We start from the raw sequence: 27,783 nt of genomic DNA, 5'->3' as shown, positions 1-27,783 counted from the left end.
TTAAAGAACGCAAACGAGACAAAAAGCAATCGATGACTGCCATTTACATATTATCACTACATATATATATCACATCATTTACATTATTTAAAATCGTGAAATCAAAGTGGGTATTATTATATTCATATTGGACACGAAATATTTTACTCATCACTAGACAGCTACATGCAACATACAATGAATCCCTGGAAGGACTCGTTTTTAGATGATCTAACGATGCTAATGATGTCCATTTATATGGGAGTACACATTTTCCCACATCAGACAACACCAAAGCAGTACACCAACACTAACAGTATCAGACTATTTTAATATTGAATATTGTTTAATCATTTTCCTTTCTCGTAAACATGTTGCTTTTTGTGACCCTGTGTATCGTGAACAGAGAGGTTATATGGTAGTTTTCATATCATACCCCATGTCAACCCGAGACCCCCATATCAGCCAGAAGGCCGACAAAAACTTCCATATAATAACCTTTTTATCATAAGCCATAACACAAAATTGTAAAATATATCGATTTGCAAGTGAATGCAAAACATTATCACCTTGTTTGGAAAAGCAAGATGAGTAGACGACGCACAAAGGGACGTAACTCTAATTTCTTACCATCCGGGCTTGTATGGATCGCCCATTCAAAATGCATTAACAAGTCTGGTTAGTACACCCCAGTGATATGACCGTCTCCATCGCACATGTAAAAGGCCATATATAGGTATATGATATGATGGGGGTGGTGCGTGCGTGTGTGCGTTGCTGCGTGTACTACTCCGGACTAATGCCGATTTTATAGTGCTAGCCCACTCAGACACAGTATACCGACTAGAGACAACCAGTCTTTGTTTTAACCCATTAATGCCGAGAGTACTAACAAATAACATTTTTTACGTCTTCTGGTATGACGTGGCCACTAGACCACAGAGGCGGTCGAGTTAGCATGTGTAAAACTTGGTTACATTCAATTATAACTTGACATGGAATAACATCCATATCGGTTGTGTACTGTGACTAATGTGAACGTCATTCAATGTCACTTTAACTGGGTTTCTTTTTTGTCGTGACCTTGTCCTTTCACCTCGTGATATGGAAAATGGATTTTCCCGGTCCATTTGGAAAAAGCGGATGGACGGATGGATGTCCTCATTGTCAAAAATCGCCTTCGTATACCACGTTCGGACAACTTTAAAGCAGGCCCATTTCCCGAGTGCAGAGAGAATCTGGGAAAGGTCACCCCAAAAATATGATGGCTTCTTGGTGAGGGTCATAAAACTTAATAGACATATTTGGTGAAGGTCTTGGTAAAAAGGACATCTTAAAATATTTTGCAATTCTTTTCAGGGAGGGTCATGCAATAAATGACCAGTCACTTACAACAAATACAGTTTCAATATTCACTGACCTGAGATGATCATGTTTATTTACAATGACTTTACATAACACTCAACACAAGAATAGCATGACACACTGTTGACACATGTCAATCACTCACTAGACCATCCAACACTCTGTTCACAGGCAGGGGGAGTGGCCAACAACAGCCACACCCCCAGTTCACAGATCAAGCTTCAGCATTGTGAGATCAGGGTGGACGTCCAATACATCCACAAATATAACAGTGGACAGCAAGGAAAAGTAGTTTCAAATCTTATGAAAGAAAACCCAAAAAATAGATGTATTAAATGTATTTGATGTTAAATAATCAAAGTTTCAAAAGTATTAGAATTGTTTAATAAAGCTAGTTGCTACCTATAAGACTAATTACAATCACCCTTGAAGAAAAGACAGGTGTAGCCTGGTAACCATGGTCACCATGTTAGTGTACAAATATGTCCAAGGTAATAAATTAGGGAATTCATTATCCATACCATAACACCAATTAACAAAATAGGCGGGAAATCACCTAAACTAAAATACAAAATATATAAATCAGTTGTTTGTCATTGACCAGATAAGACAGAGGTGACATCAGCCTAAATTCAGATCTACTGAGAGGTGACATACCAGGACTCCAAATCACTGTGTGCTTACAGTAACCAGATACCTTCCTATCAGAAAACATTACAAACTGGTAAAAATATTTTAGAAGTTTCAAACCCAGGTTTGAACTAATTTTTGATGATTAACTAATGCTTGTGTGGTGGTCTGAAACTTTATTTGCAACAACTATGCAAAACATACACACTGTTTTAAAGCACAAAAACAACAGTTATGCCTCCAAACATTAATGAACCGAATGCTGCCTATAAAAAAAGCTAACCATTTGTCCGAGTCCCTTGGTAGGCTCAACCCGACAACATGTACCGATAGCCTCACACATACTGGAAAACAAACACAATCTTTCAGGGTAATAAAACATAAGCCAATTAATTCAGAATCTGCAAATTGATGTCTTACAAATTGAGAATCCTCAAATTAATGTCTTTCAAATCGAGAATCTGCAAATTAATGTCTTTCAAATGAAGAATCTGCAAATTGATGTCTTTCAAATTGAGAATCTGTAAATTAATGTCTTCAATGTCTTTCAAATTCAGAACCTGAAAGTGTTTCCATTGTTTTCAAGCATGAAAACCTCCTACTGTGAAGTTCCCTGCAGTCGGAGTACATCTTGCCAAATCCCCCCCACCCTTGGAATAAATAAACAGATGTGAAAACACAGAGATGAGGCCGAGCCGAGGAGGGGGGAGGGACTTGAGACAAGGCATAGCCAGCTTCCTCTGTCAGTGAAAACAAGCCAGCCAGCAGTCATCCTACTGATACCCCACCACAAGTGTTGAAGTAGCAACTTACGGTAGCAGTAGCTGCAAGATCACCAGGACTGGCTGGATCTGGGAAACAGGTACTTCATGTCAAAAAAACTAAAACGCAAAACGATATGATGCCAGCCGACTTAGAAGAACCGAGGCAGATAAGCTTATTAGTGAAAAATGTTAATGATTTCATTAATATTTACAGGAATTACAGCTATTGAAATCCAGCCCATCCAATAGCTAATGGGCTACAAATCCAAACACTATAAAACGCATATGAAATATTTGTTTTATTTTAAAATTTTGGCATCAAGTACCTGTGAGAGGTGGAATGGTTCAGGTACAACACTTTTCCAATGCTATATAACAATCCATTATGATCCAATTGTACAGCAAATCATTATATTTATAATCATTGCAATTAATTCTCAAGTGAAGCTAAATGACGCAGATGGGGCTGGTAAATGCGGCTTCCCTGCATAAGAAGCACTACCTACAACCTGACCAGGAAATATCTCATTAAGTGGTATAATACATGATAATGGACAAAAAATAACATGAAGATTGAAAGCATGATAATAAATGTAACGCTGTGACAGGAACCAATCTGCACCAACTTCACATGGATGTATACGAGGTATGAAAAATACTGAATGCTTCATATTCAACTTGAGGGAAGGACAAAATGCAAAGTTGATTTAAAAAATCCTTAAAAATTCTATAAAATGATTCAATGGAAGAGAACAATATTGGCAAATTTTGACAGAGTATGTCTATGAACACTTTGCAAGTTGATTGTGCTGGATGTTATATACAATGCTACACAATGGGAAATATACATGGCTGTACAGCTGGGTAGACACGGCCACTCACATAGCTGTACAGCAGGACAACTCCATGCCTTACGGTCACAGCGGCCCTATATACAATGGATTCCATATGTATACACAGGTATGGAATACACACACGCTGTTTCGGTACAAAAAGATCATTAATTCTCCTACATAAACAGCACATGATGATAGGCCTGCAGTACTGAGACATGCTTGGTTGACCGGGGACAAGACAAACTTCTGAATGATGAGCTAGTACTAAAAAATTATGAGTATCTACAATGAGATGGGTATGCGAGTAGAAGAGACTGTCATAATGGAGCATTATTTACAGTGACAGACCTTCTCAAACAGAAGTACATAGGAAACATCAGACATTAATACCTCATATCCGACTACATCAACAAAAGTGTAAAGGTTTATTTTCACGCTGCTGAGTGCAGCACTGGTTATTGCTCATGAACAGACTGAGATAGATAGTGCATGTCAGGCTCTGTTGCTCATCCTACTCCTTCACTCTAAATACATACATACATACATCACTTCCTATTCACAATGGTTTCACGCTTTCACTCTAGTTCCGCTCTGTACAACACGATACAGTGCTGTACCAGGTTTGTGTCGATGGACACAAGGTCGTTTCTGCTGGGGGGAGGTTTAACACTTTCACTCTACTTCCGCTCTGTACAACACAATACAGTGATGTACAAGGCTTGTGTCGAAGGACACACGTTCGTCTCTGTTGGGGGGAGGGTAAACGCTTTCACTCTACTTCCGTTCTGTACAACACGATACAGTCCTGTACCAGGCTTGTGTCGAAGGACACAAGTTCGTCTCTGCTGGGGGGAGGGTAAACCTCCTCACGCCACAGATTGTACACACACTTGTCTACATAACAGCAGCAGTAGTGGATGTGCATGTACAGGAAATTATCAAACAGTGTCAATGTAATCACTTTATGAAGACAGTGTCGTCACAAACGGTGTATGAAGACAGTGTCGTCACAAACAGTGTGTGTAGACAGTGTCGTCACGAACAGTGTGTGTAGACAGTGTCGTCACGAACAGTGTGTGTAGACAGTGTCGTCACAAACAGTGTGTGTAGACAGTGTCGTCACAAACAGTGTGTGTAGACAGTGTCGTCACGAACAGTGTTTTGACAGTGTGGTCACAAACAGTGCTTGCAGACAGTGTTACCACAAATGGATTTTATGAAGACAGTGTCGTCACAAACGGTGTATGCAGACAGTGTCGTCACATATGGTGTATGTAGTCAGAGTCATCACAAACAGTGTCATTAAACAAAGACATTGTTATCATCAAAAAACACATCTGAGTGCATGTGTACTATCAGTACAAGATGTTGTCTTCACAGTGATAATACAACACAATGCATCGTAACGTACCATGAAATACAACAACAACAATGTGACACAAGCACATCTTATTAAACTGTGCATGTTCCTTGAACATGAGAGATAATGCATCATGAAATAACTTAAGGACTATGGATTCTTGCACAATATATACAAACAGCGATCGTCTCCTCCAGCCAGCTAAAGTTAAAGCTCACTGCTAGCTGGTGCGCGAGGCTCTCACAGAATAGTCAATACCATTCCACTAATGATACATGTTGTATATCAAAGTATGTACATATCTTCACAGTTGATTATGTCAAAATGGTCATTTGGCATAGTTCAATAAGTAACAATTATGCACATTCTTTATTGTGCATATGATAAGATTCACTATGATAGTCTAAGTATATACACAACTGGGGCACTTCAATGCCCCCGTCACCTACATTTGTTCCAATGCTGCAATCGTCTACAGAAACCAAACTTTAAGTGAACACAAGCTTCCTTTTCTATGCTAACTAGCAATTAAGGCAATAAAAAACTACTTTCTTAACACCAATACTACATTAAAATGTTACACAAAAAAAAGACTCTTAAGAATCAGAGTAATAAATCATATCATTCATATATCCATCTAAAATCTGCATTCCAAAGTATGGCAAATCAACAAGAAAGACACAGTTTATCTGAGAATATCACAAACACAAACTAGAAAAATATACTGTAATCCTGTTTAACAGATATGCTATGTATATGACTAGTAATATCCAGGGGCATATATGACAACATGTTCATATAGCCCCGGACAAGCCTCGACAGCCTGTCCTTCCTCTTGCATATGTCATAACGATCTACTGCTACTATGCCAGTGTACTGGCAATAATGACAGATATATTAGTAACAAGATTGGTTCACGCCTTGGTCAGGCCACTACATGCCTATAAAAAACTATGGTAGATCAAGCATCCAGAATTTTAAACATTACTTATATCTCATTTGCTATAAAATTCATCTCAATGTCAATTCAATCCTTGTGTAACAATCTTTCCAGGTTGTCAATGGTCAGTTTAAGTAGAGAATCTCAATAAAGATTGGATGAAATGTGGCCATTCATGTGACCAACTGCTGGAGAGACAACAGCTAGTTCATCCACTTGCGACATCCATGGGCTCCACAATTACATGGTATTTTGTGCTGGTCATCTTCAAAGTCAAACTTGTAGTCGTACGTCAGCTGAAAAGGAAAGGATTACATAAAACTCAAGAATAGATGTGAAAAAGTTAGCTAAAGTGTTCAATACTCGTAAAAAGACCCTACTGTTTCACTTATACAGATACCGTATTCGACCCAATAAGCGCCCAGGGCGCTTAAAATAAAGACAGAAGGGGTGGGCACTTATTGGGACCAATTCAGAGTCAAATTGGCGTAAATTCATCAGTAAGCCTTAAGTCACAAATATCTAAAATAAACAGAATACAGTCATGCTCCCCTTATACGGACTTCAAATATCCGGAAACCTCGGTTCCTGGACAATTTTCATTTAAAACGAAATAATTACTATATAAATTGACGGAACCGGGGGGGGGGGCGCTTATTGGGTCGAATACGGTACATTATATCTGATGACTATACAAAGTTAGTGAGTGAGTGTGAGTGTGACTTGGGTTTAACACTGCTTTCAACAGTATTCCAGTTATATAACGGCCTGTCAGCTTAATGTGGGAGGAAAGTGATGCAGGTCTCCAACGTTTACCACAGGTGAAACCCACTAGCCCCTGTATGGTGCTGACAAACCTAGAAACATAACTGGGGCGAACCAGGGATTTGAAACCACAATTGCTATATTTCTTCTACAACAAAGGGGATTTAATCTTAAGGTTGGTTTATCCTAAGTATGCTGTTAAGCAGGTGCCCCTCACCTCCTCGCCCTTGGCAAGGCGACGGCTGGTGATGATGATGATCTTGCTCTCTTTTTCGAAGGGAACGACCTCAGCCACACAGTTGGGGGCGCAGGAATGGTTGATGTATCTGGCAGGGCCACCCGCCATCGTAGCGTCGATGACAATGTCACAATCAATGCGGAACATGTACACACCACGGTTCTGAAACATGGATGGACACAAGTCAGAACAAGATGTTTCTATACATATGTAATCAAACCTGAAGTCAAGTACAAAAAACATCATTCCACAGACATGTAATATTTTATCAATACTGTATCTTCGACATCTCTGCCAAGTCTGGCCTTCATCACTTAAGGAGTATCAGAGAAGATATCTAAGAGCATGATAAAAGTGGAAAAGTCTTTCAACTGCAGGGTCTGTCTTACTGGGGGTCACAGCGTTATGTACCGTTCAACTAACCCCTTTTTGACATGCTGTAGTTCCATAGTCTTTGCCTCAATGGCCGAAGCAATGGCTGTTTTGGCCTGGACCAGGCAAAGAGTAATGGACACACTAATCATACTGGCAATTGCAGGTCAGCCTTTTCGTGGATGGTTAGGGCCTACTTGAACCTATTTTTATATTTTCTCCTATATCCAAGGGTGTAGGATGGTGAAACTTTGCCAGAGCCATCCTTCTGATAACCTCATGTGCTGACACTCGAACAAGTCTTTTAGAAGTAAAGTCTGGTTTCCATTTGAAATATAAGCAAAAACCTATCAACTTATGCCAGTAAAATGATGAAACATAGTGGCAGGCTGATGTGTTCGCGTGGGGACTAAGAATTGGTTTTCCAATTTTGCACCTACTTCAAAATGTAATTACCCCCGACAGTATTTTCACTTGACACCACCTGTTATGCTGTAAAGGTTGAGTAATGGTCAAAATTTGTAATATTGCCCCACTAACAACACCCATGCCAAATTTTCATATATTTTGAAAAAAGATGGTCGATTAATACGATTAAAGGATTTCTAAAACTGGATCTGAATACCGCCAACAATAGCTGGGATTATTCATGCTGTGTCAGCTCCACAGTCACCTTTGATGTGAGATGGCAAAAAAGCAAAAGATGACAACAGATGGATGGACAACTTGACTTGCAGTCAGGTGATCTAACAATTTACTTGCTTTTCCTTCTGCGGACACCTACCTGATCTTCATACACCTTTTCCCGTCGGTTGGCTACCTCGTTCCGGATGAGGTCCCCGATGTATTCAATCACCATTGTGTGCTTCTCAAGGTCGCGGGCAGCAAACAGACCCAAACCCTGGAAACAAGTCGTAGTCAACACAGTGAGAAGAGAGTGAGAGGGGCACGGAGTAGTGAGGGAGGGACAAATGGAGAGGCACCGAGTAGGTGCGTTCAAGTAGAGTCTTAAGATACATTCAGAAATGTTCCACCTATTTGGCTCGAAGGAAGCCCGTTGTACCCACGTGGTGATACAGCTTGACCTTCCATGTGAGGAGTAAATCTTCAACCAGCAGGCGATCCCACCACCAGATTTATTATAGATGCAAAGTGACACAAACATCTCTTGCAATATCACAGTAACCCATAAAAAAATGGGTCTGAACCAGATAATCCACTGATCAATTTAAAGAGCAACCAACCATGATATCAAGTATGATGACACACAATCAACCAAGACACCGAGTCACAACATCCAATCCACTAAACCGCCTCTTCAGGCCGACCAATGAAAACATGATTTACTGTGTTTGGTTCCATTGATACCGTGGTGGGATTAAATCATTACATTATGCACACGTTATGAGGATTGTGTTTTGTTTGGAATTTATGAGGCTGTTTGTACTTAAAGTGTGTAAATATTCCATACTTTGATGGCTTTCTGCTGGTTTTCATTGGTAGGCCTACTCTTTCGGCAAGCATGGGTTGCTGATGACCAATTCTAACCCCAAATCCCCATGGGGTACAAGACAAGTGTGAGAAGACATGTGCATCAATGTAAGAGAAAGTAGGACAGTTGTATGTTAGTCCAACACAAGAGCTGAACTGTACCACTTCGCCGATGCATACAGTGTACGATCTTACTAAAGGATGATGTTGCTATTGTAGGCCACTAAATACCCAAAACCGCCAACTGTTTATTAAGTGACTAGCAGACATGTTCTTAATGAACTAAAGGACACAAGTATCTTATAAATTGTACCCCTCTGGTAAGCATTGTCCAAAAATGTCGAACCACTAGGTTCCCCAATGGCCAAGAAAAAAATGTTTTCATACAGAAAGAGCAGGTAGAACTGTGAACCTTTCAGTTCCAACTATCTCTTTCTGATCATTCTACAAGAGATGTAGTTACCTGAATTCCTGATCTGGCGAGGAAGACGTTGGTCTTCCATTCCGTCTTGAGTCGGCGATACTGCTGGGACTTGGAATGTACAAACTGCTTCATGTAGGGTGAATTGACGTCTCCCGTCACTCCTGTCACCGTGGTCGGGAGGGACCGGGAGTTGCTGGACTGGAGGGTGTGAGGGCGGCTACAAACACGAACGGTCAAAGTGTCAGTGAGGACTTTGTTAACAGTATTTTAATGGCATGTCACCATATTCTGGGAGGATAACGCAGAGGTAGTCATTGTTTGTTTGTTGTTTAACGCCGCACTGAGCAGATATTCCAGCTATATGACGACAGTCTGTAAATAATCAAGTCTGAATTTAGACAATCCAGTGATTGACATCATGAGCATCGATCCATGCAATTGGGATAGATGACATGCATCAACAAAGTCAGCGAGCCTGACCACCCGCCCGTTAGTCGCCTCTTACGACAAGCATAGTCGCCTTTTATGGCGAGCATGGGATGCTGAAGACCTATTCTACGCCGGATCTTCACAGGTCGACATCACATGAAGGGAAGGATTATTCTCCTACCGTTTGAAGTGTGTTCTAAGCTTGGGTTCAGTCCTGGCACATCCTGTTGGGTTGATGGCCAGCGGCATTTCGATGAGAGGTGAGCGGCCATAGCGGAAACAGTAGTTGCCAAGGAGATCTGTTCCTGGCAGCTGAAACAGGCAAACAAGCATATCAACACACTAATCAGGAATCACAGATGTGGGACGAGAGATCAAAGACTGCACTGCATCACCACCACAGCAGGGGACATAACACCTTCACAAACTACTTCCCATTCCGATATGGAAACGAACAGCATAGTGTTCTGTCCAAGATGTGTATGGTCTGCAATATTACAGCTACATCATGACAGCCGGTGATGAAATGCAGCATGCTCACTCTAACCACTAGTCAGTTGGGAGCAAACTCCACCTTTTGAGTAGGACAACACACTATCTGGTAGTGATGGTCTAGCCGCCTTCCACGACATGCATGTGGTACTGGTCTAGCCGCCTTCCACGACATGCATGTGGTACTGGTCTAGCTGCCTTCCACGACATGCATGTGGTACTGGTCTAGCCGCCTTCCACGACATGCACGTGGTACTGGTCTAGCCGCCTTCCACGACATGCATGTGGTACTGGTCTAGCCGCCTTCCACGACATGCATGTGGGTCTAGCTGCCTTCTTCGACATGCATGTGGTACTGGTCTAGCCGCCTTCTACAACATGCATGTGGTACTGGTCTAGCCGCCTTCCACGACATGCATGTGGGTCTAGCTGCCTTCTTCGACATGCATGTGGTACTGGTCTAGCCCCCTTCTACAACATGCATGTGGTACTGGGGATTTATTCTTCCATGCATGCCCCATCAAGTTCTCACTGACAATGATCTCTGACAACAAATCATGAACAACAGTTCATGATATACAGTGATCGCTCGCTATTGCGCTACCAATGGGGTCCAAATAATTGGTGGGCGTTATAGACGATGAGCCGTTTAACCGAGGCCGAGGCGGGGGAGCGCGCTCGGCAAATCTCAAATCATCAATAGGCCTATGTGTTTATCTCACGTCACGTCAAAATAGTATATATTTTTATGGACCTAGATCTACCTGTAATATCATTCATTTATTAAATCTGTCATATTTCACAATGTCTGAAATACGTATTCCATTCTAATTTATCATTTTTTATCAATAACTTAAAAAATTATTCACTATTTCCCGCGATGTTATTGAAAATAAAATTCTCGGACACACATTTCGACAACGGGTCCGCATCGAACATGTCAAAGAGCAAAATAAAGACTATTTTAAGCAAATCTTTAAATATATTATACAAAGTGATAAATAAAATCAACTAAAATATATCTAAAAGTAATCAAACTTACATCTAAGTTATTATTTCCATCGTTTCGTGCGATCGCGTGTAATGTAAGTCAAATGACATCTCGGCTTTCGTCGCCTTGAATTCTCGGCTCGGACACAACGTTTAATGCAAAAATATATGCATGAAAAATCTTTGTCACAGCTCGTAACCTAGCACGATACATTCGCGAAGTTCCATATTTTTAATATATATCGTGATTTCCTGCTTAAAACGTTCAGAATAACACGATTTAACAAAAAATCTTTCGCTAACTTCTGAAATTTATCAAACACGAGCTTGGTATCACAGCTTGATTTGGCTGCCTGAGGTCACGTGCTCAAAATTGACCAATCACGAAACTTGTAGCAGATTTCGGCAAGAAAGCGTCATTAGAAACAAATTTTAATCCAATGAAATCGCTTGTTATAACTATGGGGAAAAACAGGCGATGTTACGAAAGCGCGATTACGAAATGAATGACCGCCGTGTTGTGACAGCAACTACATGTGTGTGACAGTTTAGCCTTAAATTGGATTGCCCACTAATTAAGAATATAAACTTCGCTTGTGGTTCTCTTTTATTGCATGCATGCGCTTCTAAGATCAAAGGATGTATAGTGTGAAAAGTTAACTAGTTGAACAATCGTATTTCCGGGACTTGCCGCGGATGTTTTCAAACAGATTATTAGAACTCCATTCAGCGATAAACGGTTGATTATGCAATGAGAAGCGTTATGTGCAAATGAACAACGAACAACAATACAATTATGTCTGTGTAAAACTCTCAGTAATAAAAGTGTACATAAATTTTGGGAGCCATGCGTTATCGCGCGTAATAACCGAAGTAGCGCTTTATCGAAGAGCGCAATAGCGAGCGATCACTGTATCCTAAATCTGCAGCCAACTGTTACAGTGTCTTGTGTCCCAACTGTAACCTGCTACTTACCGATTCCAGCACTTTAAGTATATTAGGCTCGGTGAGACCGAATAGCTCCTCGCCGGTGATGAAGTTGGAGAACATCTTGACAAGGTCTGCACCGCGGCGGATATCTTCCAGCGGCTTGAGAATGTGCATCCATGCATCTGCAACAGAAACAACATAGATATAACAATGACACAGGACATCAAGCAGGACAACGAAGCAACTTGTGGGGAAACTAGAAAGGACTAGCATACTCTCTACATGTTAATAATAGCAAGTAGTGTGTATCATGTTAATAATAGCAAGTAGTGTGTATATGACTAAAATGCAATTGTCTTATGATGACACACCATCAACAAAGTGTCACATCCACTTGAGATCAGCCTATTCTGCCAGAGTAGGTTATGGATATGTTAATTTCAAGTAAACCGGTACATACGCACTGTAGCATAGGGCTAATAGATTATATTTTTGTTTCATGACTGAAAGTTAAAAGTCAGAAAGTATTTCTATGTTACAATACAAAGGTCACCCTGTGACCACGCCCACCTTTGGGAGAGCTCTCCTTGAAGAGTGTATCCGAGTAACCCTCCTCCTCTATCTTGATGGTGAACTCGGGGATGCCATCATTGTCAGAGATGCTGCAGGTGTACCGACACCGCTTGTACAGCTGCCGCATGCTCCAGTAGAAGCGACTTGTGCGGAAGCCAACCTGGAAATAGTCCGCAACATGCACAACTTTCACATTGATGGAAACCCAACAAATCTCAGGACACAGTGCTTCTGTGACATCATCATATGGCAATTATGTACCCCTTGGGCAATATATTCCCGTATAACATGGGGCCTCCTTATGCTAATTACATGGGGAATATTTGACAGTATAATGTGACAGTATTACTATGCTTACTACAAGCACTAGACAATTAGGATAGCGATGGAGGCAACTTAATAGAGGAAATGTGACAGAGGACAGTTTATCGAGGGCAGTTGCTGGAGGACATGTTACAGAGGACATTCAATGGAGGACAGTGGATGGAGGACATTTATTGAAGGACATAGAGGACATTTATTGGAGGACGATTGATGGAGGACATGGACAGAGGCCATTTAAATGAGGACATGCGAAAGAGCGAAATTTAATAAAGAAGGAAATGAGGCCAATTAAAATGGCGGAGAGTCTACGGAGGACATGTGACATGACATTTAATGATAGATTGTCGATGGAGGACATGTAATGGAGGACAGTTGACGGAGGAGGTGTGACAGAGGACATTTAATGGGGGACATTCAGTGGAGGATATGAGACATATAATGGTGGCCATACATATGACACGGCCATTGTAGAAGTGTCTCTACTTACAGGGTAGATGTAGTCCTTGGTGTGGAACCTGCCTGTCTGGATCTGGTGGGGCAGAAGCTGGCCGATGCTGTGGAGGGTGAGAGAGCCCACCCTCAGAGTGTGGCTTCCTTCATCCTGGTGGATCATGCTGCAAACACAGGTTGCACATTACATCATCTAAGGACATCAATTATCTAGAGACAGAAGTACAAATTAGCTGAAATGTCTGCAATGTCATTTACGTAAAAATTGCTGCAATATCTCTGGCATGGACATCAAGAATAGTATGCACATATTGTGAGTGAGTGAGTGAATGGTGTCAGCACCATTAGAGCTACATCAAGGCGGCCTTCAAAATAATCCAATCTAAGCCACACACCAGTGTATGACAGAATGTGATGACACACTGTTGTACCAATTACATACAGGGGCCAATCATGAACTGGAATTCACACAGGAACACATTGCACTCATGTTAACTTCTGTGAAATAGCACGACAGGACAAGGATCAAATTATGATCATTTTCCAGCCTAGCATGCAAATGTGGTGCATGCCAATGGACAACTTAAGGAATGCAAAGGCGGCATGCTGACCTGGCCACCTGCTTGTCCTCGTCCCGGTTGACGTAGACGCGGCGATGGACCACCAGGGTCTCCAGCTCATTCTCCACAGGAGACTTGGGGGCGTGGACAGGACACAGCAGAGTCTGTGAATAGAGACACACTGACAACATGGAGATACAATGGAAACCACACAACAGAACAATCTCTGATCTCTTCCACTGGCAAAGAGACCATCATGAGAGATGTAACCACTATTATCTCAGTTCATGTACCTCATGGCAATAAAACTTGATACAACAGCCTAAATATGAAGAACCATTATTTCCTTGTACTAGCTGTGGAGAATACAGCACTGGAATATATCACATCATCACTACATCAATGTAACTTAATAAGCTTGTCACAATGTGAATAAGTGATCTTTGTTTTTCCAGCTACATCTGAGTGGCCTGTAAACAATCGAGTCTGAACCAAGCAGGTTAACAGTAACTGAAAGAACAGTCCAATGTGGTGGGTGACACAATCAGCCAAGTTTGTCGCGGAGTCGGACCACCCAATCCATTTTGATAATTTGATAGTGTGAACACAATAGCAGGGAGAAACAACAGCTGAGCACATACCTTGTCCTGGAAGAACATGCAGGACACCCTCTTGGCACACGGGAGATGGTATGTGTGGGTACACCGGATCTTGAAGCAGCTGAGAGTGGCTCCCTGCTTCCCACAGACGATACACTCCAGGGACACTCCTCGTTTGAAGGCCACCTCCACGTTCATCAGAGCTCCGTTCAGGGTCTCGTACACCTCGTACGACCACAGGGCACAGTTCAGGTGCACCCATTTATCAACATCCAGGTTGAGAAGTCTGTAATGAAAACATTTATGTGTTATATTCATATTACATAGAATACTGAATTTACTGTACACCACACCCAGCCATAGATAGAAAGGAAGAACCCTTTCATGGCCACGCCTATAATAGATTATTACGATGATGATTAACTGTCATGCTTACAACTTACAGGTCAATGACCAATGACAGAGGCCAATCATCCTTCTATTTTTTAGCAAAAGATTCTCAATTTCCCCATATTCCAACAAAAAGGGCTTGTTTTTCACTATTACAGTGTCACTTGAATGGGGGTCCCGTGAAAATTCCAGGTTAGAATAGGTCTTTAGAACTAATGCTTGTCGTAAGAAGTGATTATCGGTATCGGGTGGACAGGCTCGCAGACTTGGTAGACGCATGTCATCATATCCCAAACGCATAGATTGATAATGCCAAGCGCAGGATTGTGTTGTCCAGATTCGATTATTTACAGACTGTCATCATACAGCTAGTGCGGCGTTAAACAACAAACAAACAAACAAAGTTGACTGGGGACCAAGAATCTGGGCAAAACTGGCTTCCAACAAGCAGATCCTGGTAGCAGGACACATGACTCTACACAAAGAAATATCTTGCCAAAGCCCATTGAAACAGTTAACCCATAGGTAAACACTTCACATCCTGAAACCAGATGTAGGCCCTGTTCCACAAAGCGATCTAAGCGCTAAGATGATTGTTAACATTAACATAGACTTACGACTATCGTAGCACTGAGATCGCTTTGTTGAACAGGGCGATGTTCCAACTGGCACTGAAACACTACTGTAACAAGTCTATATAAGGCAAGGAGAGAGTTACCTTGAGGAGCTGTCCGTGTCTCCATCCCCAGGCTCCTGGCAGAAGGTGCAGTTCCTCTTGTCCTCCTTCCCGATGCTGAAGTGCACCACCATGTCCATGCGGCTCCAGATCTGCAGCACACACCATCACATTGCAGGCACACGAAACACCAAGCAGGTAATACAGGTAGCATTTGGCAATAGTGACTCCAAAACTATTTATGCATGCTGTGGATATTTATTTGATCCATGGAGAAGCCTCCTGTTGTGACAACTTCTATTGTTGAACTAACCTGACATTACAACGTACTGATGTCATTTTTTTCCACTTGGGATGTATTTTATGATGTGATTGCATGAAATGGAAATCAATTCATTTGTGTCAATATTTTAACAATAATTCCTGTCTAGCCCAGCAAAGTCATGAAATACATATGAGCTCGACCGACGTCATACCGTATCCATCCCATAATCTGTTTTCATGAGAGATCTGGGTAAATAGTGAGGTCAGTACCTCAAGAATGGAGACGTGTTTTGGTAAGTAGTTTTATGGAGATGGGAGTATTCCTGCTACAGCAGCATGTATATAATCAAGTATGGACCAGGTAGGTTGGTGCTTGATACAGATACAATGACACCACATCAGTCGGGTTAGAGTCGGATATATGTATGTATTTGTGGTTCCACCGTCTGGTCATCCACCACCCGATGAGTGGATTGGTTTGAGTGCACAGGTTGTATGTACTGTACACTAGGGGTCGTGACAACACCTTGAAGCCTCTGACAATAAGTAGGTAGTACTGATGTATTGCCATCCTATTCTGACCATAGAATGAATGCCTATGGGGTTTCAAGTAATGATGACATATAGCATGAAGCAAGCTTCCATGGTAGTACCTGATCCAGTTCCTTCACGGGTGTAGTCGGGTACAGTCCCAGGCTGTCCTGCATCTTGAGGTCCCAGCGCTGCCACCGGATGTCCTTCCACTTCTTGACCATGGGCTGCAACATGGCAACTCAACATGTACACGGACACACACAACAGGGCTACTGGAGTGAGTGAGTGAGTGAGTGAGTGAGTGAGTGAGTGAGTGAGTGAGTGAGTGAGTGAGTGAGTGAGTGAGTGAGTGAGTGAGTGAGTGAGTGAGTGAGTGAGTGAGTGAGTGAGTGAGTGAGTGAGTGAGTGAGTGAGTGAGTGAGTGAGTGAGTGAGTGAGTGAGTGAGTGAGTGAGTGAGTGAGTGAGTGAGTGAGTGAGTGAGTGAGTGAGTGAGTGAGTGAGTGAGTGAGTGAGTGAGTGAGTGAGTGAGTGAGTGAGTGAGTGAGTGAGTGAGTGAGTGAGTGAGTGAGTGAGTGAGTGAGTGAGTGAGTGAGTGAGTGAGTGAGTGAGTGAGTGAGTGAGTGAGTGAGTGAGTGAGTAAGTGTGGTTTTACGCTGCTCTTAGCAATATTCCAGCAATATCACGCGTGGAACACCAGAAATGAGCTTCACACGTTGTACCCATGTTGGGAATTGAACCGAGGTCTTATGCGTGACAAGCGAAGCCCTTAACCACTAGGCTTCTCCACCATCCCAATAGGAAGTTAGGAAGGTGTTGGTTAACGCTTACAGGATTTCAGTCAAATTGTTAATGTGGGACTCAGACAAAAGGTTGCAGACATTACTGCCTTGGTTAAGCAACAGCATATATTTCTGAAACCAGGTAATCAGTTACCAGACACAGGAGTATTTAAATCAAATTGAGCATGGTTTTATGCCATTTTTAGCAATATTCCAGCAATATCATGGCTGCGGACACCAGAAATAGGCTTCACATATTGTACCCATGCTGGGAAACCAACCCGGGCATTTGGCATGACAAGCAAACACATTAACTACTAGGTACCCCAAAGCCCCTATTTAAATCAAAACACTGACTATGTATAATGAAGATGATAAAAATGACAACATGGATAAACATGGCTCAGAAATAACATGCTCCAAATGATTAGCATAGGACTCATAAAAGATATGAATATCAAATAACTCTAGCTGCAACACATTCTCGTAAGAGGTGACTAACGGGATCGGGTGGTCAGGCTCGCTGACTTGGTTGATGCACGTCATCTATCCCAATTGCGTGGATCGATGCTTGTGATATCAATCATTGGATTGTCTGGTCAGGACTCAATTATTTACAGACCGCTGTCATATAGCTGGAATATTGCTGAGTGCGGCTTTAAACAACATAAAAACCAACCAACCAACCAACATACTACTCAACTGTGGACAGGGATAGCAAGATATTTCATACTAGTGATGGTTGACTGATGTAAGGGAAAAAACAAGATGGGGTATACATGTGGTTGTCTGGAATGACAGTAAGTGAGCAAAGGATTGTATGGACTTGATCAGGTCGATTGTGTTGTAGTTAGATGTGTGGTCTTTAGGTGTTGCTGTAAGAAATGAATATGGAGCCATAGCCTGGGCAGTTAAGTTTCTTCTGTCTCTATTACCCTATTTATGTATACATATACTATAAGCACTATCAGTTTGGGGTATCACTGGAGAATAGGACTGTCCTATCAAAAGATGAGTAGCATCGTTCTCCCATGCTGAAAGAGACAGAAGCAGGTTAACAGTGTGAAGAAGTTGGGAGGTTACCTTGACTGGTTGCATCTGCGGCAGCTGAATGTCAGAAGCGGTGCTGCTGCTCCGTCGGTGTTTCTTCCCCGGCTTTTCCTCCTTCTTCACTGGCGGACTTGGCAATGCGGGCGACGGCATGGGCGACTTGGACACGGTGGATGAAGAGAGAGGGGTGGTGGGTGTTGCTGGCTGGTCCCTGGCCGACTGTGGGGTGATGGGTGGGGTGGTGGAGATGGACAGGGCCGAGGTGACAGGGACGTGGCGAGGAGATGTGGACGGTGTACATCCACTCTTGTGCTCCACTAGGTTTCCAGCTTCAGTCTCATGGGGCTGTGGCATCTGGTGCGTGATGGTGAACTGCATGTAACAGTTCATGCTGCAGAATGTCACCTCTTCATCCTCACAGTCCTGCAACACAACTTTCTTGTTTACAACGCGCGAGAAAGGTCACATTGACTGACTGAGTATGGTTTTACGCCGCTTTTGGCAATATTCTTGTAACATCAAGGCTGTTAAGAAATGTTGTTAAGAAATAAATGATTGAGACCTATTTCCTTCAAGAAATAAAAAATATTATTTACAAGTGGATATATGATAAAGAGTAGAAAGCAACACATACTCCACTCACCTGCTCATCCTTTGTAAGGAAAGGAAGCTCAGTTTTCTTCTTGCGGATCCCAGAGCTGAGCACTACTACGTCACAGTGGCGGCAGAACTTGGGTTTGGCCTTGATCAAAGACTGGATGTTGACAGCTTCTTCCTTGTCTGAAAACAGCAACATCAAGTTTACAGCCACACCTTACATAAATATGGTTAGTTATAGTTTTCAGCTGACAAATTCTAGACAATTCTATTTTGAGAGATATTCCATTTGACATGCCACCCATAACACAAAAATAAATACCAAATTAATTCATTATTGACTGAAAAACCTTCAAACTTCATAACTTGTTCACAAGTGGCCACCTTACATATCCATAAAAAATTTGCATTGTTGACACTAGCACAAACAGGATAGAAGGGAGCACATGCGCGTGAAGATACTATTACTTGCACAACTGATTACGGACAGTTGACAGTGAAGAGGACTTCTGTTAAAAAAATCTCAACATATTACATAGTGTGATCACAGTCAAAATACAGAATTTATGGCAATGAAGAAATAGAGGTTTTGCATTCGAAGGAATTATCATAGCCAAGAATTATGTAGCCAAGAGGAGTTACATGACACCTCGAGTCTAATGTTTCTGTTGTGTTACAGCTAGATGATGGTTATATTACTCACGTGTGAGATTCACTTTGTATGTATCTGGGGACGGGCTCCTCGTCATCTCGTATGTTGGTGGAACAGCAATTTTTAACAGATCAGCAATGGCAGATATCACTCCCCCAATATCTTCAGCAGCTGTAGCTGACAAGGTCAAGGTCACAGACACCTGCTGGTCCAAGCTGGGGTCAATGAAAGGGCGTGCAAGACTTGACGTCAAGGCTGGCATTTTGGCCGTCAGTGTGTCTTTACTACTCAGTAAACTGTCAATATTTCTTTCCTTCTTTTCTGAAAGCAACACATCGCCGTGTTCAGCTATTTTGGAGAGGTCTTCTTCCTTCAGCTCCTTCTTCTCGTCCTTGATCTCCGCCTTGATGGGAATCGGGTGCAGCAACGGCACCGCTGGGGATGCTCCTCGGTCATCGTCAGCTACGGCAGGCTCGATGGGACGAAGGGCAGGTAACTCTGTGTCCTGTTCTCCAAAGCCTATCTCAGGAGATGATGAGGATATAACTGTATCCGGAGTGTCTCTGCAAAGTTCAAGAGTGGTTGTAAGAATCACACTTCCATTAACTGCAACATTCACTTGACATTGGACATTAATTTCAAAGGCCTAAACTTCTAAACTTCCTGCTACTTTCCCCTATGTTTTCCACCCTGTCCTATCCTTGCCTTAGACTTAAATCAAGACAAATTACGTAAACATCAACAGTTATTGGTGCAACTCCTTTTAAGAAGACTACATATTCTATCTTAAAATTCCCATAGTAACACTGATGCATGATTCAAGGAGTCTAGAATCAATTTACTGATTATATATCATCGAAGGCTCTATTATTTACAGGTTGCATTACATAAGTGGAATATTGCCAAGATGGACGTTACACAACAAAGAAACAAACCTGTATACTATCATTCAATTAGACAAAGAAATCAATCTACTACAGGTGACCAGGTCAGGCAGCTGCTGCACTCACCTTGCGGACTGCTCCAGGTGGGGTTCGATCCTGGGCTGCGGGGGGATGACCGGCAGGAAGGGCCTGATCATGCCAGGCAGGAGGGGCATGCGTTGAGCCAGGGCCTGGGCATGAACTCCAGCCGACAGCAGATGGTAGCGCTGCTCGTCTGTAATAGGACCTAAGTTACAGTGGCATTATTAGACAAGTCTGCGTCATAGCCAGCATGCAGAACACATGCTTGCAGCTCAGCACACAGACGGGCAGACGGACCAAGCAGAAGAGAGATGCTGGGATGAAGGACGAAGCCAAGCAAAGGGTGACAACTCTCATGCACTCAAGTCACCTTCACTCCACTCCAAACAGAGGTCAGATTAATAATCACACCATAAGTCAATATCAAAAACACTTCCGATGTTGCAGGCAAAACCTTGAACCTACAATCGATGACATTACCGGGGTTAATTTTATTCATGGCTTAAGATTACAGGTGTTACCGTGGTACATTTTATTCACAGCTAAAGATTACAGGTGTTACCATGGTTACTCAGGATATACTGATGGTCAACGGTTACCCTAGTTTACTCTTCATTTTCTTTTTCTTTTTTTAAAAGTGTACCAGCATCCAGAATATTTTTCAAACCATATATATTGAAAAGGTATATCTGGACACAATACATATTCACTATTTTCAAATTACAAATTATGACAGAACATCCAGATGCCAGAGAACAAGGAGTTCTCCTTAATTTCCCGTTCCTCACTAGGGGCGGCTGTCAGGGTCAGATGGGATGACCAATACAGCATCTATGTACTTCTAGATAATTTGGTCACAGTGGTAAAGTACATAGAGCTGCCCTTTATGTTTGACCATCAGCATATTTTGATTAAGATAAACATGATTTAACAAATACTTTAGCAGTCTGTGCCAAAACCAGCGATAGAAATTAACCAAGAAAGTCTACTAGCCTGAACAGTGTACCACTAAACCCCAAAATGTTTGACATTCTACTTGCTTTGAGGATACCATTAAGAAACCTTTGAGTCGACCAGTCCGAATTTGTCTCTTAGCATCATTGTCAGTACATTTCAGTGTTATCATATGGTATTTTACTAGATGAATTTACAGGACCGAACAGAATTTTACTAGCTGAATTTACAGGACAGAACAGAATTTTACTAGCTGAATTTACAGGACAGAACAGAATTTTACTAGCTGAATTTACAGGACCGAACAGAATTTTACTAGCTGAATTTACAGGACAGAACAGAATTTTACTAGCTGAATTTACAGGGCCAAACAGAATTTTACCAGCTGAATTTACAGGACAGAACAGAATTTTACTAGCTGAATTTACAGGACCGAACAGAATTTTACAAGACTCAGGGACTAGTGGCTGAAGTTGCAGACTGCTACGGGGCTGTGATGATCAAGTTCCTGGCCATGATGGCACTGCACAGATTGACTGCCTGTATGAGGTCTATGCAAAAGCAAGTTTATCTTTCTAATACAGTTTTTCACTTAACAAAGCATGCATACTGTATTCATAAAACACCCTACTGAATGACAATAATCTCGAAGTTCTGGGAAATAGCTATTATTAATCTCATTTTTTGAATTATTCTTCATATCAGCATATTTTGATTAAGATAAACATGATTTAACAAATACTTTAGCAGTCTGTGCCAAAACCAGCGATAGAAATTAACCAAGAAAGTCTACTAGCCTGAACAGTGTACCACTAAACCCCAAAATGTTTGACATTCTACTTGCTTTGAGGATACCATTAAGAAACCTTTGAGTCGACCAGTCCGAATTTGTCTCTTAGCATCATTGTCAGTACATTTCAGTGTTATCATATGGTATTTTACTAGATGAATTTACAGGACCGAACAGAATTTTACTAGCTGAATTTACAGGACCGAACAGAATTTTACTAGCTGAATTTACAGGACAGAACAGAATTTTACTAGCTGAATTTACAGGACCGAACAGAATTTTACTAGCTGAATTTACAGGACAGAACAGAATTTTACTAGCTGAATTTACAGGGCCAAACAGAATTTTACCAGCTGAATTTACAGGACAGAACAGAATTTTACTAGCTGAATTTACAGGACCGAACAGAATTTTACAAGACTCAGGGACTAGTGGCTGAAGTTGCAGACTGCTACGGGGCTGTGATGATCAAGTTCCTGGCCATGATGGCACTGCACAGATTGACTGCCTGTATGAGGTCTATGCAAAAGCAAGTTTATCTTTCTAATACAGTTTTTCACTTAACAAAGCATGCATACTGTATTCATAAAACACCCTACTGAATGACAATAATCTCGAAGTTCTGGGAAATAGCTATTATTAATCTCATTTTTTGAATTATTCTTCATATCTGATTTTCATTATCACATTTTTGGAATCATTTCTTGTCAAAATTGATCCAAATTAATACATTTAACAACAATGGAATTTCTAGTAAACAGGAATAAGATATCAATGTTTACAAAATTTCAAATGATGCATTTCAAAATTGTTCTCGATATGTCCTTAAAATCTCTTTTACATTTTCACGTTGTTCATCGATCTATTTTCCTTTACTTTCAGGCCACATATTTACCTTCCAAACAGAAGCATCCAGTAGTGTTCACAACAATTAAGTGCATCAGATTGAACATAAATTATTTGTGCAATACCTGGACAATCTTAAAGTTGATAATGAAGCTCATCCTTATTCAATCTCATTAAAATCAGACCTCAGTTCTCGCTACCTCTAAACAAAGATCTGAGGACATCCAAAAAGGGGTCACGTCAGAACGACCTTTCATCCGACCAATCACTTACCAGATTATAAAAGTGACAGTCAGAATGTGATTTCTAACCATGCAACCTCGAAAACTTTAACTCCGAACGATAGTTATGGGTTTAATTACTGAATCCATAACAATCTAGACCATCTATTAGCCATTCCAGAATGTTCTTTTGTTCAGGTTTCAAATTTGTAATCGGGAATTTGTCAAAATATGTTTCGAAGCGTAGTCGCCAATTTGAAATTAGTGCCGAAAAGCACGAGAAAGCTGCATTCTGATTGGTCATTCCATTGGTCGGTCAAAGTTCTCGCAAGGTGGGTCTGACGTGACCCGTAATGGGATGTCCTCAGATCTTTGTTTAGCGGTAGCGAGAACTAAGATCTGATTTCAATGAGATTGGTCCTTATTACAGGTCATCACTATGATGAGGGGTCTATCTCATTAAAGCCATTATCATAAAGAGCTACGTATTTTCAAAACACAGCACAACAAAATATTTAAGTACAAGGCCTTCCAGTTGTTATTCATATAATATTACACCACATTTTCACAACCAGAGGTTGATTCGTTTGAAGATGATAGAGGATCTCATAATTTAGAATCCGAGTAAAGGAAAGTGTATATTGATATCTGCAGCTGAATTCAGCAAAGGCTGGATGAGCCATGTACGAATTAAATTGTCATCAGTCAATAAAGGGTCACCCCAAGCCTCAGCTACTGCAGTAGCTTATGTCATACAGACTACCATCAAAATGTCATACCGACTACAACCAATGTCATACCGACTACAACCAATATGTCATACCGACTACAACCAATATGTCATACCGACTACAACCAATGTCATACCGACTACAACCAATATGTCATACCGACTACAACCAATATGTCATACCGACTACAACCAATGTCATACCGACTACAACCAATGTCATACCGACTACAACCAATCCATCATACCCACTACCATCCCTATGTGATACCGACTATCATCAATAAGTCATACCGACTACCATCCTTGTCATACTGATTACCCTCCCTGTCATACCGACTACCATCCCTATGTCATACCGACAACCATCAATAAGTCATACCGACTACCATCCTTGTCAAACTGATTACCCTCCCTGTCATACCGACTATCATCAATATGTCATACCTTATACAATCCATATGTCATACCAACTACCATCCCTATGTCATGCCAACTACCATCAATATGTCATATCGACTACCATCCCTATGTCATACCGACTACCATCAAAATGTCATACCGACTACCATCAATATGTCATACTGACTATCATCAATATGTCATACTGACTACCATCCCTGTCATCCCAACTACCACAAATATGTCATACTGACTACTACCAATACGTCATTCTGACTTCCACCAATAAGTTATACCAACTACCATCCCTGTCATACCGACAACCATCCCTGTCATCCCAACTACCACAAATATGTCATACTGACTACTACCAATACGTCATTCTGACTTCCACCAATAAGTTATACCAACTACCATCCCTGTCATACCGACAACCATCCCTGTCATCCCAACTACCACCAATATGTCAAACTGACTACCACCAATAAGTCAAACCGACTACCACCAATATGTTATACCAACTACCTTCAAAATGTCATCACTCAATGGAGGGTCACCCTAAGTCTCAGCTCCAGCAGTAGTTGCAGTCATACGGACAACATCACTATGTCATACTGACTACCACCAATAAGTCATACCGACTACCACCAATAAGTCATACCGACTACCACCAATAAGTCATACCGACTACCACCAATAAGACATACCGACTACCACCAATAAGTCATACCGACTACCACCAATAAGTCATACCGACTACCACCAAGAAGTCATACCGACTACCACCACTTTGTCTTCGGTCAATGGAGGGTGAGTCCATGGTGCAGGAGTCGCAACTACCATGTGAAACAAACTATGGCCTACCTGTGAATGGTACAGTCTGTCCATCACTGAGGAAGCGTCTCCGTGCAGCGATGTCAGCACCAGGTTGTCGGATGCCCAGCGGGAAGTTGGGATGCTGAAGACTACCGTAGAAGTCAGGTAATCCTTCCATATAAGCTTTCCCATAACTGCCTTTCACCTGATTTTCAGCTGTAAAGAAAACCAAATATTGCTTGTATGACAGGAAATTTAAATCAATCTAACTAACATGGGGGAATGATCAACACTAGCCTATACCATAATCTCATAATACTATATCCTCCAGAGGGCATAATTTGCTGGGATCTGAGCAGAGATTGTGGAGTTTCAAGGAACAAAATTACATTCCATTTACAGGCTCTGCGCTGGTCCTAATACAGAGTGAGTTGAGTGAGTGAGTGAGTTGGGTTTAACACCGCTTTTACAGTATTCCAGTTATGTCGGGGCATGTTAGCTTCATGTGGGTGGGTGGTTGGGTGGTTTGTTGTTTAACGCCGCACTCAGCAATATTCCAGCTTTATGACGGCGGTCTGTAAGTAATTGAGTCTGGACCAGACAATCCAGTGATTGACAACATGAGCATCGATCCACGCAATTGGGATCGATGACATGCATCAACCAAGTCAGCGAGCCTGACCACCTGATCCCAGCTTCATGTGGAAGGAAAGCCCGAAGTGATGCAGGTCTCAGACGTTTACCACTTCGGTGAAACCCACAAGCATTGGTATGGTGCTGACAAACCTAGAAACATAATCGGGGCGAACCAGGATTCGAACCCACAATCATATTTTCTGGCATGCCCAAGGGACGCAACTCTGCACAGCTAATCGCGCCGCCTTAGACGACTTGGCCACCCGTGCCCCCCCTCATACAGAGTGTGCTATGGATAGCTTATCTTGAAGACAGATGACAGAGATCATATTACTAAGTAAAACACACTGAGTAACAAAGTAAAAAGGTACTATCTATTGATTTAAACTTGTAGAAACAAAAGTGCTGATAATGGCATCTCATGCCTGGTAATTTAAGGGTTGGATCTTGGTTCAAACAAAATGAACATCCATTCTCAAATGAGATAAGAAATTAAAATGTAGGGCATTTGTTTGTAATAAACAAAAGCTATAAAAGCCCATTTTATTTGAACTTACATTAGTTTAAAATGGTGCTAAACTTAATACATGAATAAACTTATGTCATTCAGAATGAGACATATAACAGAAGCAGTGAGAGGCAACCTTGGCCTGACCGACGATGTCAACAGGATGACACTGGAAGAAGTTATATGGTGAAGAGATTGTTACCACATGATGGAAACAGGAGGTAGAGATAGCAACCCACCGGTGACTGAGTTGGCCCCCATGACCGGGACAATGTTGTTGTTTATTCCGATGGGTGGTTCTTGAAGATTGATGGGAGGGAGTGCCCTCAGCTGCTGAAGGAACGACTCTGTTCTTGCTTCTAGTTCAGTTTCCTTTCCTTTAGGTTTTCGGATTCGTTTCTTTGGCACAGCATCTTTGTTTTCTCCTTTCTTCCGACGTTTCAACTTCGTCTCCGGTCCTTCAGGGACAGGGTTCTTCCTCTTGGCTTTCCTCAGCTCCTCATATTCCTTACGTTTGCGCTCATACTCCTGTCTTCTCATTTCTGCATGAAAAGGATAGAAAATACTGTAATGCAGCAATCAGATGTGCATCTACAAGGCAGGCATGTATGTGTGAGTGTGAGTGTGTGTGTGTGTGTGTGTGTGTGTGAAAGTGTGAAAGTGTGTGTGTGCGCGAGTGATTGAGTAATGTTCTTAATAATGCTGAAGTCAGCACTATTATACCTATATCAAGAATAACAATCTGTGTCCGACAATGCAAAATTCATGGCAGACAAACAATCTCCACATTGTAACCACTAGGGATGTCACATCTCACCAATTTATTTATGTGAGTTCAGCCCTACAGAAACAGGAGGTTCTTGGGACCTACTCTGCCAGCATCACCAAGGCGAACAAGTGTCATGTCATAAGATCATCACTGATATTCACAAGGCATGACAGAACAAAACGTTTCAAATGGGGACAATGACACACCTTTTATCATATCACTATTATACAGATCACTGATAACAGATCAATAAATAGCAAGAGGTTTTGATACTTAGTTTTATATTATTCATTGAATGTAATGTCAAATACAATGTAAAAATACCTCTGAATTTAAGAAATTAAGTACCTTTAAAAATTAAAATATGAATAAAAGTAATGATTTTTTTCCCCAATTTGGCTGCCAGGGGCACTTAGTTGAGCATCCTGGATCAATGCCTGCACCTGACAGCTGATACAAGAACACAGCACATTTCTCCCGATGGTTGCAAAGAAGCAGAGGAAGAGACACAATTTGCATTTCTATCTTGTAATGTACTATGTCACTTCATAAATAAAAACAAATATGTTTCATCAGAAAATTACAGTTAATAATACAAGGTATCACTTCAAAGGAGATGGAAATACTGTAAGCTTTTTCCAGGTATGTATGTGTGGAGTTTACAGTGAACTCTGTCTGTATACTTTAGCACT

The 27,783-nt window shown here is 41.5% G+C and overlaps 1 protein-coding gene across 13 annotated transcripts in view; it reads right to left on the bottom strand.

Moving 5' to 3' along the window:
* Window positions 1-1,382: 1,382 nt before the first annotated feature.
* LOC124152896 (histone-lysine N-methyltransferase 2C-like) overlaps window positions 1,383-27,783 on the bottom strand; it is an 89,972-nt gene continuing 63,571 nt past the window's right edge. For 11 of the 13 annotated variants that reach the window (XM_048381838.1, XM_048381841.1, XM_048381849.1 and 8 more), the window contains 18 exons: window positions 26,562-26,864; window positions 25,227-25,394; window positions 20,465-20,624; window positions 19,506-20,017; window positions 18,840-18,985; window positions 18,239-18,628; window positions 16,495-16,599; window positions 15,620-15,729; window positions 14,554-14,797; window positions 13,964-14,076; window positions 13,390-13,516; window positions 12,576-12,738; window positions 12,051-12,187; window positions 9,775-9,905; window positions 9,204-9,381; window positions 8,034-8,150; window positions 6,857-7,039; window positions 1,383-6,170 (listed from right to left, as the gene is read on the bottom strand). In XM_048381838.1, the coding sequence (XP_048237795.1) occupies window positions 6,078-6,170; window positions 6,857-7,039; window positions 8,034-8,150; window positions 9,204-9,381; window positions 9,775-9,905; window positions 12,051-12,187; window positions 12,576-12,738; window positions 13,390-13,516; window positions 13,964-14,076; window positions 14,554-14,797; window positions 15,620-15,729; window positions 16,495-16,599; window positions 18,239-18,628; window positions 18,840-18,985; window positions 19,506-20,017; window positions 20,465-20,624; window positions 25,227-25,394; window positions 26,562-26,864 (3,380 nt within the window). In that variant the 3' untranslated portion in view covers window positions 1,383-6,077. The remainder of the gene's footprint in view (window positions 6,171-6,856; window positions 7,040-8,033; window positions 8,151-9,203; window positions 9,382-9,774; window positions 9,906-12,050; window positions 12,188-12,575; window positions 12,739-13,389; window positions 13,517-13,963; window positions 14,077-14,553; window positions 14,798-15,619; window positions 15,730-16,494; window positions 16,600-18,238; window positions 18,629-18,839; window positions 18,986-19,505; window positions 20,018-20,464; window positions 20,625-25,226; window positions 25,395-26,561; window positions 26,865-27,783) is intronic. The other 2 variants (XM_048381839.1, XM_048381840.1) reach the window with 2 other exon arrangements.

Source organism: Haliotis rufescens, unplaced genomic scaffold (assembly GCF_023055435.1).
Source record: "Haliotis rufescens isolate VD_foot unplaced genomic scaffold, xgHalRufe1.0.p SCAF_4, whole genome shotgun sequence".
Classification (NCBI taxonomy): domain Eukaryota; kingdom Metazoa; phylum Mollusca; class Gastropoda; order Lepetellida; family Haliotidae; genus Haliotis; species Haliotis rufescens.
Note: the sequence above shows the minus strand (reverse complement) of the source record. Positions and strands in the feature narration are given on the sequence as shown.